Source organism: Phoxinus phoxinus (assembly GCF_949152265.1).
Source record: "Phoxinus phoxinus genome assembly, chromosome: 24".
NCBI lineage: Eukaryota > Metazoa > Chordata > Actinopteri > Cypriniformes > Leuciscidae > Phoxinus > Phoxinus phoxinus.
Genome location: NC_136899.1, coordinates 20531 through 35000, shown reverse-complemented (window position 1 = coordinate 35000; position 14470 = coordinate 20531). Strand labels below are relative to the sequence as shown.

The window sequence follows — 14470 nt, the reverse complement described above, 5'->3', positions numbered from 1 at the left end:
AGATGTGTTGAGTTGTGGAGTTGTGTTGATCTCTGTTGTGTGGAGATGTGTTGAGTTGTTGAGTTGTGTTGATCTGCTGAGTGGAGATGTGTGTTGTGTTGTGGAGTTGTGTTGATCTGTTGTGTGGAGATGTGTTGAGTTGTTTAGTTGTGTGTTGTGTTGTGGAGTTGTGTTGATCTCTGTTGTGTGGAGATGTGTTGAGTTGTGGAGTTGTGTTGATCTGCTGTGTGGAGATGTGTGTTGTGTTGTGGAGTTGTGTTGATCTGTTGTGTGGAGATGTGTTGAGTTGTGGAGTTGTGTTGATCTGTTGTGTGGAGATGTGTTGAGTTGTGTTGATCTGCTGTGTGGAGATGTGTTGTGTTGTGGAGTTGTGTTGATCTCTGTTGTGTGGAGATGTGTTGAGTTGTGGAGTTGTGTTGATCTCTGTTGTGTGGAGATGTGTTGAGTTGTGGAGATGTGTTGAGTTGTGGAGTTGTGTTGATCTGTTGTGTGGAGATGTGTTGAGTTGTGTTGATCTGCTGTGTGGAGATGTGTGGAGTTGTGTTGATGTCTGTTGTGTGGAGATGTGTTGAGTTGTGGAGATGTGTTGATCTCTGTTGTGTGGAGATGTGTTGAGTTGTTGAGTTGTGTTGATCTCTGTTGTGTGGAGATGTGTTGAATTGTTGAGTTGTGTTGATCTCTGTTGTGTGGAGATGTGTTGAGTTGTTGAGTTGTGTTGATCTCTGTTGTGTGGAGATGTGTTGAGTTGTTGAGTTGTGTTGATCTCTGCTGTGTGGAGATGTGTGGAGTTGTTGAGTTGTGTTGATCTCTGTTGTGTGGAGATGTGTTGAGTTGTTGAGTTGTGTTGATCTCTGTTGTGTGGAGATGTGTTGAGTTGTTGAGTTGTGTTGATCTCTGTTGTGTGGAGATGTGTTGAGTTGTTGAGTTGTGTTGATCTCTGTTGTGTGGAGATGTGTTGTGTTGTGGAGTTGTGTTGATCTGCTGTGTGGAGATGTGTGGAGTTGTTGAGTTGTGTTGATCTCTGTTGTGTGGAGATGTGTTGAGTTGTGGAGTTGTGTTGATCTCTGTTGTGTGGAGATGTGTTGAGTTGTTGAGTTGTGTTGATCTGCTGTGTGGAGATGTGTGGAGTTGTTGAGTTGTGTTGATCTCTGTTGTGTGGAGATGTGTTGAGTTGTGGAGTTGTGTTAATCTGTTGTGTGGAGATGTGTTGAGTTGTGTTGATCTGCTGTGTGGAGATGTGTTGAGTTGTGTTGATCTGCTGTGTGGAGATGTGTGGAGTTGTGTTGATCTCTGTTGTGTGGAGATGTGTTGAGTTGTGGAGTTGTGTTGATCTCTGTTGTGTGGAGATGTGTTGAGTTGTGAAGTTGTGTTGATCTCTGTTGTGTGGAGATGTGTTGAGTTGTGTTGATCTCTGTTGTGTGGAGATGTGTTGAGTTGTTGAGTTGTGTTGATCTGCTGTGTGGAGATGTGTGGAGTTGTGTTGATCTCTGTTGTGTGGAGATGTGTTGTGTTGTGGAGTTGTGTTGATCTGTTGTGTGGAGATGTGTTGAGTTGTGTTGATCTGCTGTGTGGAGATGTGTGGAGTTGTGTTGATCTCTGTTGTGTGGAGATGTGTTGAGTTGTGGAGTTGTGTTGATCTCTGTTGTGTGGAGATGTGTTGAGTTGTGGAGATGTGTTGATCTCTGTTGTGTGGAGATGTGTTGAGTTGTTGAGTTGTGTTGATCTCTGTTGTGTGGAGATGTGTTGAATTGTTGAGTTGTGTTGATCTCTGTTGTGTGGAGATGTGTTGAGTTGTTGAGTTGTGTTGATCTCTGTTGTGTGGAGATGTGTTGAGTTGTTGAGTTGTGTTGATCTCTGCTGTGTGGAGATGTGTGGAGTTGTTGAGTTGTGTTGATCTCTGTTGTGTGGAGATGTGTTGAGTTGTTGAGTTGTGTTGATCTCTGTTGTGTGGAGATGTGTTGAGTTGTTGAGTTGTGTTGATCTCTGTTGTGTGGAGATGTGTTGAGTTGTTGAGTTGTGTTGATCTCTGTTGTGTGGAGATGTGTTGAGTTGTTGAGTTGTGTTGATCTCTGTTGTGTGGAGATGTGTTGTGTTGTGGAGTTGTGTTGATCTGCTGTGTGGAGATGTGTGGAGTTGTTGAGTTGTGTTGATCTCTGTTGTGTGGAGATGTGTTGTGTTGTGGAGTTGTGTTGATCTGTTGTGTGGAGATGTGTTGAGTTGTGTTGATCTGCTGTGTGGAGATGTGTTGAGTTGTTGAGTTGTGTTGATCTCTGTTGTGTGGAGATGTGTTGAGTTGTGTTGATCTCTGTTGTGTGGAGATGTGTTGAGTTGTTGAGTTGTGTTGATCTGCTGTGTGGATATGTGTGGAGTTGTTGAGTTGTGTTGATCTCTGTTGTGTGGAGATGTGTTGTGTTGTGGAGTTGTGTTGATCTGTTGTGTGGAGATGTGTTGAGTTGTGTTGATCTGCTGTGTGGAGATGTGTGGAGTTGTGTTGATCTGTTGTGTGGAGATGTGTTGAGTTGTGTTGATCTGCTGTGTGGAGATGTGTTGAGTTGTGTTGATCTGCTGTGTGGAGATGTGTGGAGTTGTGTTGATCTCTGTTGTGTGGAGATGTGTTGAGTTGTGGAGTTGTGTTGATCTCTGTTGTGTGGAGATGTGTTGAGTTGTGGAGTTGTGTTGATCTCTGTTGTGTGGAGATGTGTTGAGTTGTTGAGTTGTGTTGATCTCTGTTGTGTGGAGATATGTTGAGTTGTTGAGTTGTGTTGATCTCTGTTGTGTGGAGATGTGTTGAGTTGTTGAGTTGTGTTGATCTGCTGTGTGGAGATGTGTGGAGTTGTTGAGTTGTGTTGATCTCTGTTGTGTGGAGATGTGTTGTGTTGTGGAGTTGTGTTGATCTGTTGTGTGGAGATGTGTTGAGTTGTGTTGATCTGCTGTGTGGAGATGTGTGGAGTTGTGTTGATCTCTGTTGTGTGGAGATGTGTTGAGTTGTTGAGTTGTGTTGATCTCTGTTGTGTGGAGATGTGTTGAGTTGTGGAGTTGTGTTGATCTGTTGTGTGGAGATGTGTTGAGTTGTGGAGTTGTGTTGATCTCTGTTGTGGAGTTGTGTTGATCTCTGTTGTGTGGAGATGTGTTGAGTTGTGGAGTTGTGTTGATCTGTTGTGTGGAGATGTGTTGAGTTGTGGAGTTGTGTTGATCTCTGTTGTGTGGAGATGTGTTGAGTTGTGGAGTTGTGTTGATCTGTTGTGTGGAGATGTGTTGAGTTGTGTTGATCTGCTGTGTGGAGATGTGTTGATCTGTTGTGTGGAGATGTGTTGTGTTGTGGAGTTGTGTTGATCTCTGTTGTGTGGAGATGTGTTGAGTTGTGGAGTTGTGTTGATCTGTTGTGTGGAGATGTGTTGAGTTGTGTTGATCTGCTGTGTGGAGATGTGTTGAGTTGTTGAGTTGTGTTGATCTCTGTTGTGTGGAGATGTGTTGAGTTGTGGAGTTGTGTTGATCTCTGTTGTGTGGAGATGTGTTGAGTTGTTGAGTTGTGTTGATCTCTGTTGTGTGGAGATGTGTTGAGTTGTGGAGTTGTGTTGATCTGTTGTGTGGAGATGTGTTGAGTTGTGGAGTTGTGTTGATCTCTGTTGTGGAGTTGTGTTGATCTCTGTTGTGTGGAGATGTGTTGAGTTGTGGAGTTGTGTTGATCTGTTGTGTGGAGATGTGTTGATCTCTGTTGTGTGGAGATGTGTTGAGTTGTTGAGTTGTGTTGATCTCTGTTGTGTGGAGATGTGTTGAGTTGTTGAGTTGTGTTGATCTGTTGTGTGGAGATGTGTTGAGTTGTGTTGATCTCTGTTGTGTGGAGATGTGTTGAGTTGTTGAGTTGTGTTGATCTGCTGTGTGGAGATGTGTGGAGTTGTTGAGTTGTTGATCTGCTGTGTGGAGATGTGTGTGGAGTTGAGTGGAGATGTGTTGATCTGCTGTGTGGAGATGTGTTGAGTTGTGGAGTTGTGTTGATCTCTGTTGTGTGGAGATGTGTTGAGTTGTGGAGTTGTGTTGATCTCTGTTGTGTGGAGATGTGTTGAGTTGTGTTGATCTGCTGTGTGGAGATGTGTTGAGTTGTGGAGTTGTGTTGATCTGCTGTGTGGAGATGTGTTGAGTGGAGTTGTGTTGTGTTGATCTCTGTTGTGTGGAGATGTGTGGAGTTGTTGAGTTGTGTTGATCTCTGTTGTGTGGAGATGTGTTGAGTTGTTGAGTTGTGTTGATCTGTTGTGTGGAGATGTGTGGAGTTGTTGAGTTGTGTTGATCTCTGTTGTGTGGAGATGTGTGTGGAGTTGTTGACTTGTGTTGATCTGCTGTGTGGAGTTGTGTTGATCTGCTGTGTGGAGATGTGTTGAGTTGTTGAGTTGTGTTGATCTCTGTTGTGTGGAGATGTGTCGAGTTGTTGAGTTGTGTTGATCTCTGCTGTGTGGAGATGTGTTGAGTTGTTGAGTTGTGTTGATCTGTTGTGTGGAGATGTGTTGAGTTGTGTTGATCTCTGTTGTGTGGAGATGTGTTGAGTTGTTGAGTTGTGTTGATCTGCTGTGTGGAGATGTGTGGAGTTGTTGAGTTGTTGATCTGCTGTGTGGAGATGTGTGTGGAGTTGAGTGGAGATGTGTTGATCTGCTGTGTGGAGATGTGTTGAGTGGAGTTGTGTTGTGTTGATCTCTGTTGTGTGGAGATGTGTTGAGTTGTGGAGTTGTGTTGATCTCTGTTGTGTGGAGATGTGTTGAGTTGTGGAGTTGTGTTGATCTCTGTTGTGTGGAGATGTGTTGAGTTGTGTTGATCTGCTGTGTGGAGATGTGTTGAGTTGTGGAGTTGTGTTGATCTCTGTTGTGTGGAGATGTGTTGAGTTGTTGAGTTGTGTTGATCTGTTGTGTGGAGATGTGTTGAGTTGTGTTGATCTCTGTTGTGTGGAGATGTGTTGAGTTGTTGAGTTGTGTTGATCTGCTGTGTGGAGATGTGTGGAGTTGTTGAGTTGTGTTGATCTCTGTTGTGTGGAGATGTGTTGAGTTGTGGAGTTGTGTTGATCTGCTGTGTGGAGATGTGTGTGGAGTTGAGTGGAGATGTGTTGATCTGCTGTGTGGAGATGTGTTGATCTGCTGTGTGGAGATGTGTGGAGTTGTTGAGTTGTGTTGATCTCTGTTGTGTGGAGATGTGTTGAGTTGTTGACTTGTGTTGATCTGCTGTGTGGAGTTGTGTTGATCTGCTGTGTGGAGATGTGTTGAGTTGTTGAGTTGTGTTGATCTCTGTTGTGTGGAGATGTGTTGAGTTGTTGAGTTGTGTTGATCTCTGCTGTGTGGAGATGTGTTGAGTTGTGGAGTTGTGTTGATCTCTGTTGTGTGGAGATGTGTTGAGTTGTTGAGTTGTGTTGATCTGCTGTGTGGAGATGTGTTGAGTTGTGTTGATCTGCTGTGTGGAGATGTGTTGAGTTGTGTTGATCTGCTGTGTGGAGATGTGTTGAGTTGTTGAGTTGTGTTGATCTGTTGTGTGGAGATGTGTTGAGTTGTGTTGATCTCTGTTGTGTGGAGATGTGTTGAGTTGTTGAGTTGTGTTGATCTGCTGTGTGGAGATGTGTGGAGTTGTTGAGTTGTTGATCTGCTGTGTGGAGATGTGTTGAGTGGAGTTGTGTTGTGTTGATCTCTGTTGTGTGGAGATGTGTTGAGTTGTGGAGTTGTGTTGATCTCTGTTGTGTGGAGATGTGTTGAGTTGTGGAGTTGTGTTGATCTCTGTTGTGTGGAGATGTGTTGAGTTGTGTTGATCTGCTGTGTGGAGATGTGTTGAGTTGTGGAGTTGTGTTGATCTCTGTTGTGTGGAGATGTGTTGAGTTGTTGAGTTGTGTTGATCTGTTGTGTGGAGATGTGTTGAGTTGTGTTGATCTCTGTTGTGTGGAGATGTGTTGAGTTGTTGAGTTGTGTTGATCTCTGTTGTGTGGAGATGTGTTGAGTTGTGGAGTTGTGTTGATCTGCTGTGTGGAGATGTGTGTGGAGTTGTTGAGTTGTGTTGATCTCTGTTGTGTGGAGATGTGTTGAGTTGTTGACTTGTGTTGATCTGCTGTGTGGAGTTGTGTTGATCTGCTGTGTGGAGATGTGTTGAGTTGTTGAGTTGTGTTGATCTCTGTTGTGTGGAGATGTGTTGAGTTGTTGAGTTGTGTTGATCTCTGTTGTGTGGAGATGTGTTGAGTTGTTGACTTGTGTTGATCTGCTGTGTGGAGTTGTGTTGATCTGCTGTGTGGAGATGTGTTGAGTTGTTGAGTTGTGTTGATCTCTGCTGTGTGGAGATGTGTTGAGTTGTGGAGTTGTGTTGATCTCTGTTGTGTGGAGATGTGTTGAGTTGTTGAGTTGTGTTGATCTGCTGTGTGGAGATGTGTTGAGTTGTGTTGATCTGCTGTGTGGAGATGTGTTGAGTTGTGTTGATCTGCTGTGTGGAGATGTGTTGAGTTGTGTTGATCTGCTGTGTGGAGATGTGTGGAGTTGTGTTGATCTGCTGTGTGGAGATGTGTGGAGTTGTGTTGATCTGCTGTGTGGAGATGTGTTGAGTTGTGTTGATCTGCTGTGTGGAGATGTGTTGAGTTGTGTTGATCTGCTGTGTGGAGATGTGTGGAGTTGTGTTGAGTTGTTGAGTTGTGTTGATCTGCTGTGTGGAGATGTGTTGAGTTGTGGAGTTGTGTTGATCTCTGTTGTGTGGAGATGTGTTGAGTTGTTGAGTTGTGTTGATCTGCTGTGTGGAGATGTGTTGAGTTGTTGAGTTGTGTTGATCTCTGTTGTGTGGAGATGTGTTGAGTTGTTGAGTTGTGTTGATCTCTGTTGTGTGGAGATGTGTGGAGTTGTTGAGTTGTGTTGATCTCTGTTGTGTGGAGATGTGTGGAGTTGTTGAGTTGTGTTGATCTCTGCTGTGTGGAGATGTGTGGAGTTGTTGAGTTGTGTTGATCTCTGTTGTGTGGAGATGTGTGGAGTTGTTGAGTTGTGTTGATCTCTGCTGTGTGGAGATGTGTGGAGTTGTTGAGTTGTGTTGATCTCTGTTGTGTGGAGATGTGTGGAGTTGTTGAGTTGTGTTGATCTCTGTTGTGTGGAGATGTGTTGAGTTGTTGAGTTGTGTTGATCTCTGTTGTGTGGAGATGTGTGGAGTTGTTGAGTTGTGTTGATCTCTGTTGTGTGGAGATGTGTTGAGTTGTTGAGTTGTGTTGATCTCTGTTGTGTGGAGATGTGTGGAGTTGTTGAGTTGTGTTGATCTCTGTTGTGTGGAGATGTGTTGAGTTGTTGAGTTGTGTTGATCTCTGTTGTGTGGAGATGTGTGGAGTTGTTGAGTTGTGTTGATCTCTGTTGTGTGGAGATGTGTTGAGTTGTTGAGTTGTGTTGATCTCTGTTGTGTGGAGATGTGTGGAGTTGTTGAGTTGTGTTGATCTCTGTTGTGTGGAGATTAGAGCCCGACCGATATATCGGCAGGCCGATATTATCGGCCGATATTAGGCATTTTCCAAACTATCGGTATCGGCATTTATAATGGCCGATAAACGAATATAAAAAAAATAAATAAAAAAAAACGGACGAAACAGCCTTCAGGGATATTACAGGCACACACGCGCGCGGTCTCTTGCTCTCTCTCCCTCCCTCTCTGCCGTGCACGCGCTACACGGTTTGGAAGCACAGTCTCTGTCTCGCGGGCGCGCTCGCTCTAGATTCCGGAGATTTTAACTAATTCGCGGGCATCAGTGAGCCGCTATCAATATGCGGGAGAGTCCCGGAACTTCCGGGAGGCTATTTTTTTGGTGCTCCCTCAGCTCTTGATGCCTTACGGACAGCGCGTGATGCGCGTGGTGGGAGCTGCGGCACTGGTTAAGTGAGTTCGTGGTGAGTTGGTCATGAAACATATACATTCATTGCTTGAATAACAATTAAAATAACATCCCCATCAGTTCTCTTAACTCAAATAAGCATGATAAAATTTGTGACTATCATGTCCAGTTTTGCTGCTGTTAAATAAGCCGAGAGTGAAGCGGAATTAGCTCGTAACGTTACGTTGTTACAGTGTAGTTGACTGACTGTCCTTTTAACTTTTGACAATGTGACTGAAGTATTTCTTTAATAGCGTGACGGTTATAGCAATGAGACGCATCATCTCTCCTTGGGCCGTTATATTGAAAATGTATGTTTTACAATTTGCAGTATGACGTTATCCATTGCTAAATTATGGCTCATCATAGACTAGCTAATGCCACTATCAGTGGAAGACCGCTAACGTTACGAGCTTGGAAACCACAACAAACTTATTCTGCCTAAATAAAGTAATGATTAATGTATTTATAACTAGCATATCTCTAGTTACAGTCCCTGCATTATAAAATGTAAGTTAGACTTGCGAGGAGTGAACATTTAGACATAGAGAAAAAGTATCAAACGTAGCTTGTGCATAAAAGTTAGCTTTTCTTTTACACGTGTGTGAAATCCAATGACGCCAAGTGTGCGTTGCAGACTGTCATTCAGCCGCAGCATTAACGAGTCACATAATGGATTTAGATCGCTAAATAGTAGGTTTTAGAAGGCAGGCAGCAACTGATGATTGAAAATGGTTTGATGGAGCTTGATGGAAAGAATTTTAAAAGTGCAGGTAAAGGGATAAGCAAGCTGACATTGTAGTATACCGGAATATAAGACAAGTTTTTTGTCCTAAAAATAGGTTGAAAAATGTTTGTTTTTTAGGTTGATAAAAACCTTTATCTTGTTTAATGATAATATAAATGTCATGATGATGATAGTAATAATGTCATTTTTATTTATTTTTTTGTAATTATTACTCTAAATAGTGAAAATAATAATAATGCTGGTAGTAATAGTTGTGGCTGTAGCAGCAATCATTTTATTTGTATGTTTATTACTACAAATAACTAATGTTAGGGAAATCTGTTAATGTTTTGTTGCGCGTTTCTGAATTATTTTTTTATTTTTATATCGGCCGATATATCGGAATATCGGATTTTAAAACCAACAAATATTTGTATCGGTATCGGCCTTCAAAATCCTTTATCGGTTGGGCTCTAGTGGAGATGTGTGGAGTTGTTGAGTTGTTGACTTGTGTTGATCTGCTGTGTGGAGATGTGTGGAGTTGTTGAGTTGTGTTGATCTCTGTTGTGTGGAGATGTTGAGTTGTTGACTTGTGTTGATCTCTGTTGTGTGGAGATGTGTGGAGTTGTTGAGTTGTGTTGATCTCTGTTGTGTGGAGATGTGTTGAGTTGTTGAGTTGTGTTGATCTGTTGTGTGGAGATGTGTGGAGTTGTTGAGTTGTGTTGATCTGTTGTGTGGAGATGTGTGGAGTTGTTGAGTTGTGTTGATCTCTGTTGTGTGGAGATGTTGAGTTGTTGACTTGTGTTGATCTGCTGTGTGGAGATGTGTGGAGTTGTTGAGTTGTGTTGATCTCTGTTGTGTGGAGATGTGTTGAGTTGTTGAGTTGTGTTGATCTGTTGTGTGGAGATGTGTGGAGTTGTTGAGTTGTGTTGATCTGTTGTGTGGAGATGTGTGGAGTTGTTGAGTTGTGTTGATCTCTGCTGTGTGGAGATGTGTTGAGTTGTTGAGTTGTGTTGATCTCTGTTGTGTGGAGATGTGTTGAGTTGTGGAGTTGTGTTGATCTCTGTTGTGTGGAGATGTGTTGAGTTGTGGAGTTGTTGATCTCTGTTGTGTGGAGATGTGTTGAGTTGTGTTGATCTCTGCTGTGTGGAGATGTGTTGAGTTGTTGATCTCTGTTGTGTGGAGATGTGTTGAGTTGTGTTGATCTCTGTTGTGTGGAGATGTGTTGAGTTGTTGAGTTGTGTTGATCTGCTGTGTGGAGATGTGTGGAGTTGTTGAGTTGTGTTGATCTCTGTTGTGTGGAGATGTGTTGAGTTGTTGAGTTGTGTTGATCTCTGTTGTGTGGAGATGTGTTGAGTTGTGTTGATCTCTGATGTGTGGAGTTGTTGAGTTGTGTTGATCTGCTGTGTGGAGATGTGTAGAGATGTGTGGAGTTGTGTTGTGTTGATCTCTGTTGTGTGGAGATGTGTTGAGTTGTTGAGTTGTGTTGATCTCTGTTGTGTGGAGATGTGTTGAGTTGTTGAGTTGTGTTGATCTGCTGTGTGGAGATGTGTGGAGTTGTTGAGTTGTGTTGATCTCTGTTGTGTGGAGATGTGTGGAGTTGTTGAGTTGTGTTGATCTCTGTTGTGTGGAGATGTGTTGAGTTGTTGAGTTGTGTTGATCTGCTGTGTGGAGATGTGTGGAGTTGTTGAGATGTGTTGATCTCTGTTGTGTGGAGATGTGTGGAGTTGTTGAGTTGTGTTGATCTGCTGTGTGGAGATGTGTTGAGTTGTGTTGATCTGCTGTGTGGAGTTGAGTGGAGATGTGTTGATCTCTGTTGTGTGGAGATGTGTTGAGTTGTTGAGTTGTGTTGATCTCTGTTGTGTGGAGATGTGTTGAGTTGTTGAGTTGTGTTGATCTGCTGTGTGGAGATGTGTTGAGTTGTGGAGTTGTGTTGTGTTGAGTTGTTGAGTTGTGTTGATCTGCTGTGTGGAGATGTGTTGAGTTGTGGAGTTGTGTTGATCTGCTGTGTGGAGATGTGTTGAGTTGTGGAGTTGTGTTGATCTCTGCTGTGTGGAGATGTGTTGAGTTGTTGAGTTGTGTTGATCTCTGTTGTGTGGAGATGTGTTGAGTTGTGTTGATCTCTGATGTGTGGAGTTGAGTGGAGATGTGTTGAGTTGTGTTGATCTCTGATGTGTGGAGATGTGTTGAGTTGTTGAGTTGTGTTGATCTCTGTTGTGTCGAGATGAGTTGAGTTGTTGAGTTGTGTTGATCTGCTGTGTGGAGATGTGTGGAGTTGTTGAGTTGTGTTGAGTTGTTGAGTTGTTGAGTTGTGTTGATCTGCTGTGTGGAGATGTGTTGAGTTGTGTTGAGTTGTGTTGATCTGCTGTGTGGAGATGTGTTGAGTTGTGTTGAGTTGTTGAGTTGTGTTGATCTGCTGTGTGGAGATGTGTTGAGTTGTGTTGAGTTGTTGAGTTGTTGAGTTGTGTTGATCTGCTGTGTGGAGTTGTGTTGATCTGCTGTGTGGAGTTGTGTTGATCTGCTGTGTGGAGTTGTGTTGATCTGCTGTGTGGAGTTGTGTTGATCTGCTGTGTGGAGTTGTGTTGATCTGCTGTGTGGAGATGTGTTGAGTTGTGGAGTTGTGTTGTGTTGAGTTGTTGAGTTGTGTTGATCTGCTGTGTGGAGATTAGTGATCGACCGATATTGACTTTTTTTAAACCGATACGATAACGATTATTTGCATGTTTACATGCCCGATAACCGATATGCAGAACCGATATTTATTTACTGTTATACTTCTGTTTTTGACACAATTATTACAGCACAACTGAACTGAACTGAACTGAACAAACAATTTTATTTATAACAATCACTCCCTCCTGTTTCCAAAAAAAAAAAAAAACTTATTTATACACCAATAAATAGAGAAGTCTGAGGGCAAAAAAATAAGTGCACTGTTACTAAAGTGTCTTTGTTTAAAAATAAAAGCTTTGATGAGGTAAAAAAAAAACGCGCTTCATGAGGCGCACGCGCGCGGTCTCTTGCTCCCTCTCCCTCTCTGCCGTGCACGCGCTACGCGGTTTGAAGCACAGTCTCTGTCTCGCGGGCGCGCTCGCTCTTCATTCCGGGATATTTGAACTAATTTGAGATTTTAAAAGGCTATTTTGTTGGTGTCCCCTCAGCACTCGGCGGTGCCCTACGCACAGCGCATGCGCCTGGTGGGAGCGGCGGCGCTGATTCGTGGAAATAATAAATAATGAATTTCCACAGAGCTGTGTTTATTTAGATGTGTATTAGCGAAATAATGTTTATGTAATAAGTGCTAATATCATTTAGGGTGTTTTAAACAAGTGAATATTGTTAAAAGTTTCATGCAGTGGCCGTGCATGAGCATTCCTGATCATCAACCCAGTGAGTGCTCAGCAATATGAACAAACTTTGTTTACGCGACTAATGGTGAGCGAATACAACAGAGAGAGAATTAAATTCAGCGCTTTTATTTACAACATGCACTCATTCACGTCGGTTTTATTTAATTAATGTAAAGTTACGTCTTTATTGAGACTGGACACAACGTTTTAGGCTGACTCCGTGATTTTTTTTTTAGAGCCGCCAAGCTGCATAAATAATGTACATATCAGGCAAATAATTTACACTCAAATCTCATTCGTGCATTATGTCTGTTATGTAAAATAAGTTTGAATAATTGAAGCAAAGCAAGTAGTAGGCCTACATATAACCTACTTTACCTGTGCTGTGCACGCAGTTGTTGTTGTCTCGTCTCTCCTCAGACGCGGTGCTGCAATGGCGAAATTCTCAAAACGCCCACAAGATGGCGCCGTCTATCGGTGAATCCGATATTACAAAACCGATACCCGATTATGGGAAAATGCTTAAAAATCGGTAAAAATATCGGTAAATCGGTCGATCACTAGTGGAGTTGTGTGGAGATGTGTTGAGTTGTTGAGTTGTGTTGATCTGCTGTGTGGAGATGTGTTGAGTGGAGTTGTGTTGATCTCTGTTGAGTGGAGTTGTGTTGAGTTGTTGTGTTGAGTTGTTGAGTTGTGTTGAGTTGTTGTGTTGATCTGCTGTGTTGAGTTGTTGAGTTGTGTTGAGTTGTTGTGTTGATCTGCTGTGTGGAGTTGTGTTGATCTCTGTTGAGTGGAGTTGTGTTGAGTTGTTGTGTTGATCTGCTGTGTTGAGTTGTTGAGTTGTGTTGAGTTGTTGTGTTGAGTTGTTGAGTTGTGTTGAGTTGTTGTGTTGATCTGCTGTGTTGAGTTGTTGAGTTGTGTTGAGTTGTTGTGTTGATCTGCTGTGTTGAGTTGTGTTGATCTCTGTTGTCCAGCTGGAGAGCGCGCTGAGCTTCGAGAACTTCGCGGAGTGGACGCGACCCGACATGATGGATCTTCTGGAAGTGGAGGTGTCTCTGCCCAGATTCAAGATGGAGGAAACCTATGACATGAACTCTCTCCTGATCAGCCTGGGAATGGTGGATGCGTTTGACTCGCGGAAAGCGGACTTCTCAGGAATGTCCCCCGGGAACGATCTGGTGCTGTCGAAGGTGGTGCACAAGTCGTTTGTTGAAGTGAACGAAGAGGGAACGGAGGCGGCGGCGGCCACCGGTGCCGTGATGATGATGCGCTGTATGATGCGTCCCGAGCGCTTCTGTGCCGATCACCCGTTCCTCTTCTTCATCCGGCACAACCCGTCCCGGAGCGTTCTGTTCTACGGCCGCGTCTGCTCTCCGTGAGCTCCGGCTCCGTGCCGTCAAAGGGTTGTGGAAAGTCCAGCTGCTCTTCAGTGAAATGCTCTTTGCCGTAACTCCTGCGTGCCGGTGTTGTTTCCTCTGTCGAGTCCGGTGGACCGGTGCGTGTGACATCATCAATAAAGAACTTGTGATTGTTCAAAAAATAAAATGAAACCTGTTTCTTTATTCCCTCCAATGCTTCAAGATACTGATAAACCTCAAACTTAGTGTGCAAAATTGTGGACCTTTTTTGACCATTGACATTTCTGAATGTGATATTCACCAGCGGTTATATGCGGGGGATCAGCTTTAGCAGCACGGCACGCTAACTCTGCCTCGTGCGCACCCTAACTCTGCCTCGTGCGCACGCTAACTCTGCCTCGTGCGCACGCTAACTCTGCCTCGTGCGCACCCTAACTCTGCCTCGTGCGCACCCTAACTCTGCCTCGTGCACGTCTGCAGACGGAGCCGTTCGCTGGACTTCAGTGTCTTTCTGGTCACTTTTAGTGAAAATTATACATACAGGAAGATTATTCTTTATTCTTTTATTTATTTCGATCAACAAAAAAGATACAAATAATAATAAATAAAATATAAATAAAATATAAAAATACTATAAGTATGTTGCAACATACCGAAAGAAAAAAACAAACAATATATATTTGTATTATAACAATAATTGCAATATGTTCGAAAAGGAGCGAGATGAACAAAAGCAAATATAATTTCACTCACCAAGCCTCACTTAAAGTATATCACATGTCTGTTTCCATTAAAAATATAAATGATTTAAAAATACTATTTGGCCAGTGGAAAAGATTGAGATAAACTTTCTCTGAAATGTATTTTATACTATTTCTTTTTTCAAAAACAAGGCAATGTAGCCTACTAAATATTTTTTATCAATGTAATGTGACGCACATCTGTATCTCATATTTTCCTAATGTCTTGTACGTGTGATCACGTGGATGAATAAGCATATGCAAATAATATGCAAATGAGGATCTGCATAGTAAAAGGAGGCGTTGTAAGCTCATATATGGTTATTTCGGGGAGGTTCACAATCTTCCTCTGACTGGGTTTATAATGAGGGTTCTGGTGTACGCACGGTTTTATAAGTCTGAATATTTTTGGGGTCCACCATTTGTGGCTTTTGGGCGCACAC

General features: G+C 42.9%; 1 protein-coding gene across 2 annotated transcripts in view; it reads left to right on the top strand.

The window, feature by feature from the left end:
• Positions 1 to 13860, top strand: part of serpinb1l3 (serpin peptidase inhibitor, clade B (ovalbumin), member 1, like 3) — a 19467-nt gene extending 5607 nt beyond the window's left edge. Inside the window, exon 8 of one of the 2 annotated variants that reach the window (XM_079602186.1) lies at positions 12904 to 13860. In XM_079602186.1, the coding sequence (XP_079458312.1) occupies positions 12904 to 13308 (405 nt within the window). In that variant the 3' untranslated portion in view covers positions 13309 to 13860. The remainder of the gene's footprint in view (positions 1 to 12903) is intronic. The other variant, XM_079602187.1, reaches the window with a different exon arrangement.
• The last annotated feature ends 610 nt before the right edge of the window (positions 13861 to 14470 follow it).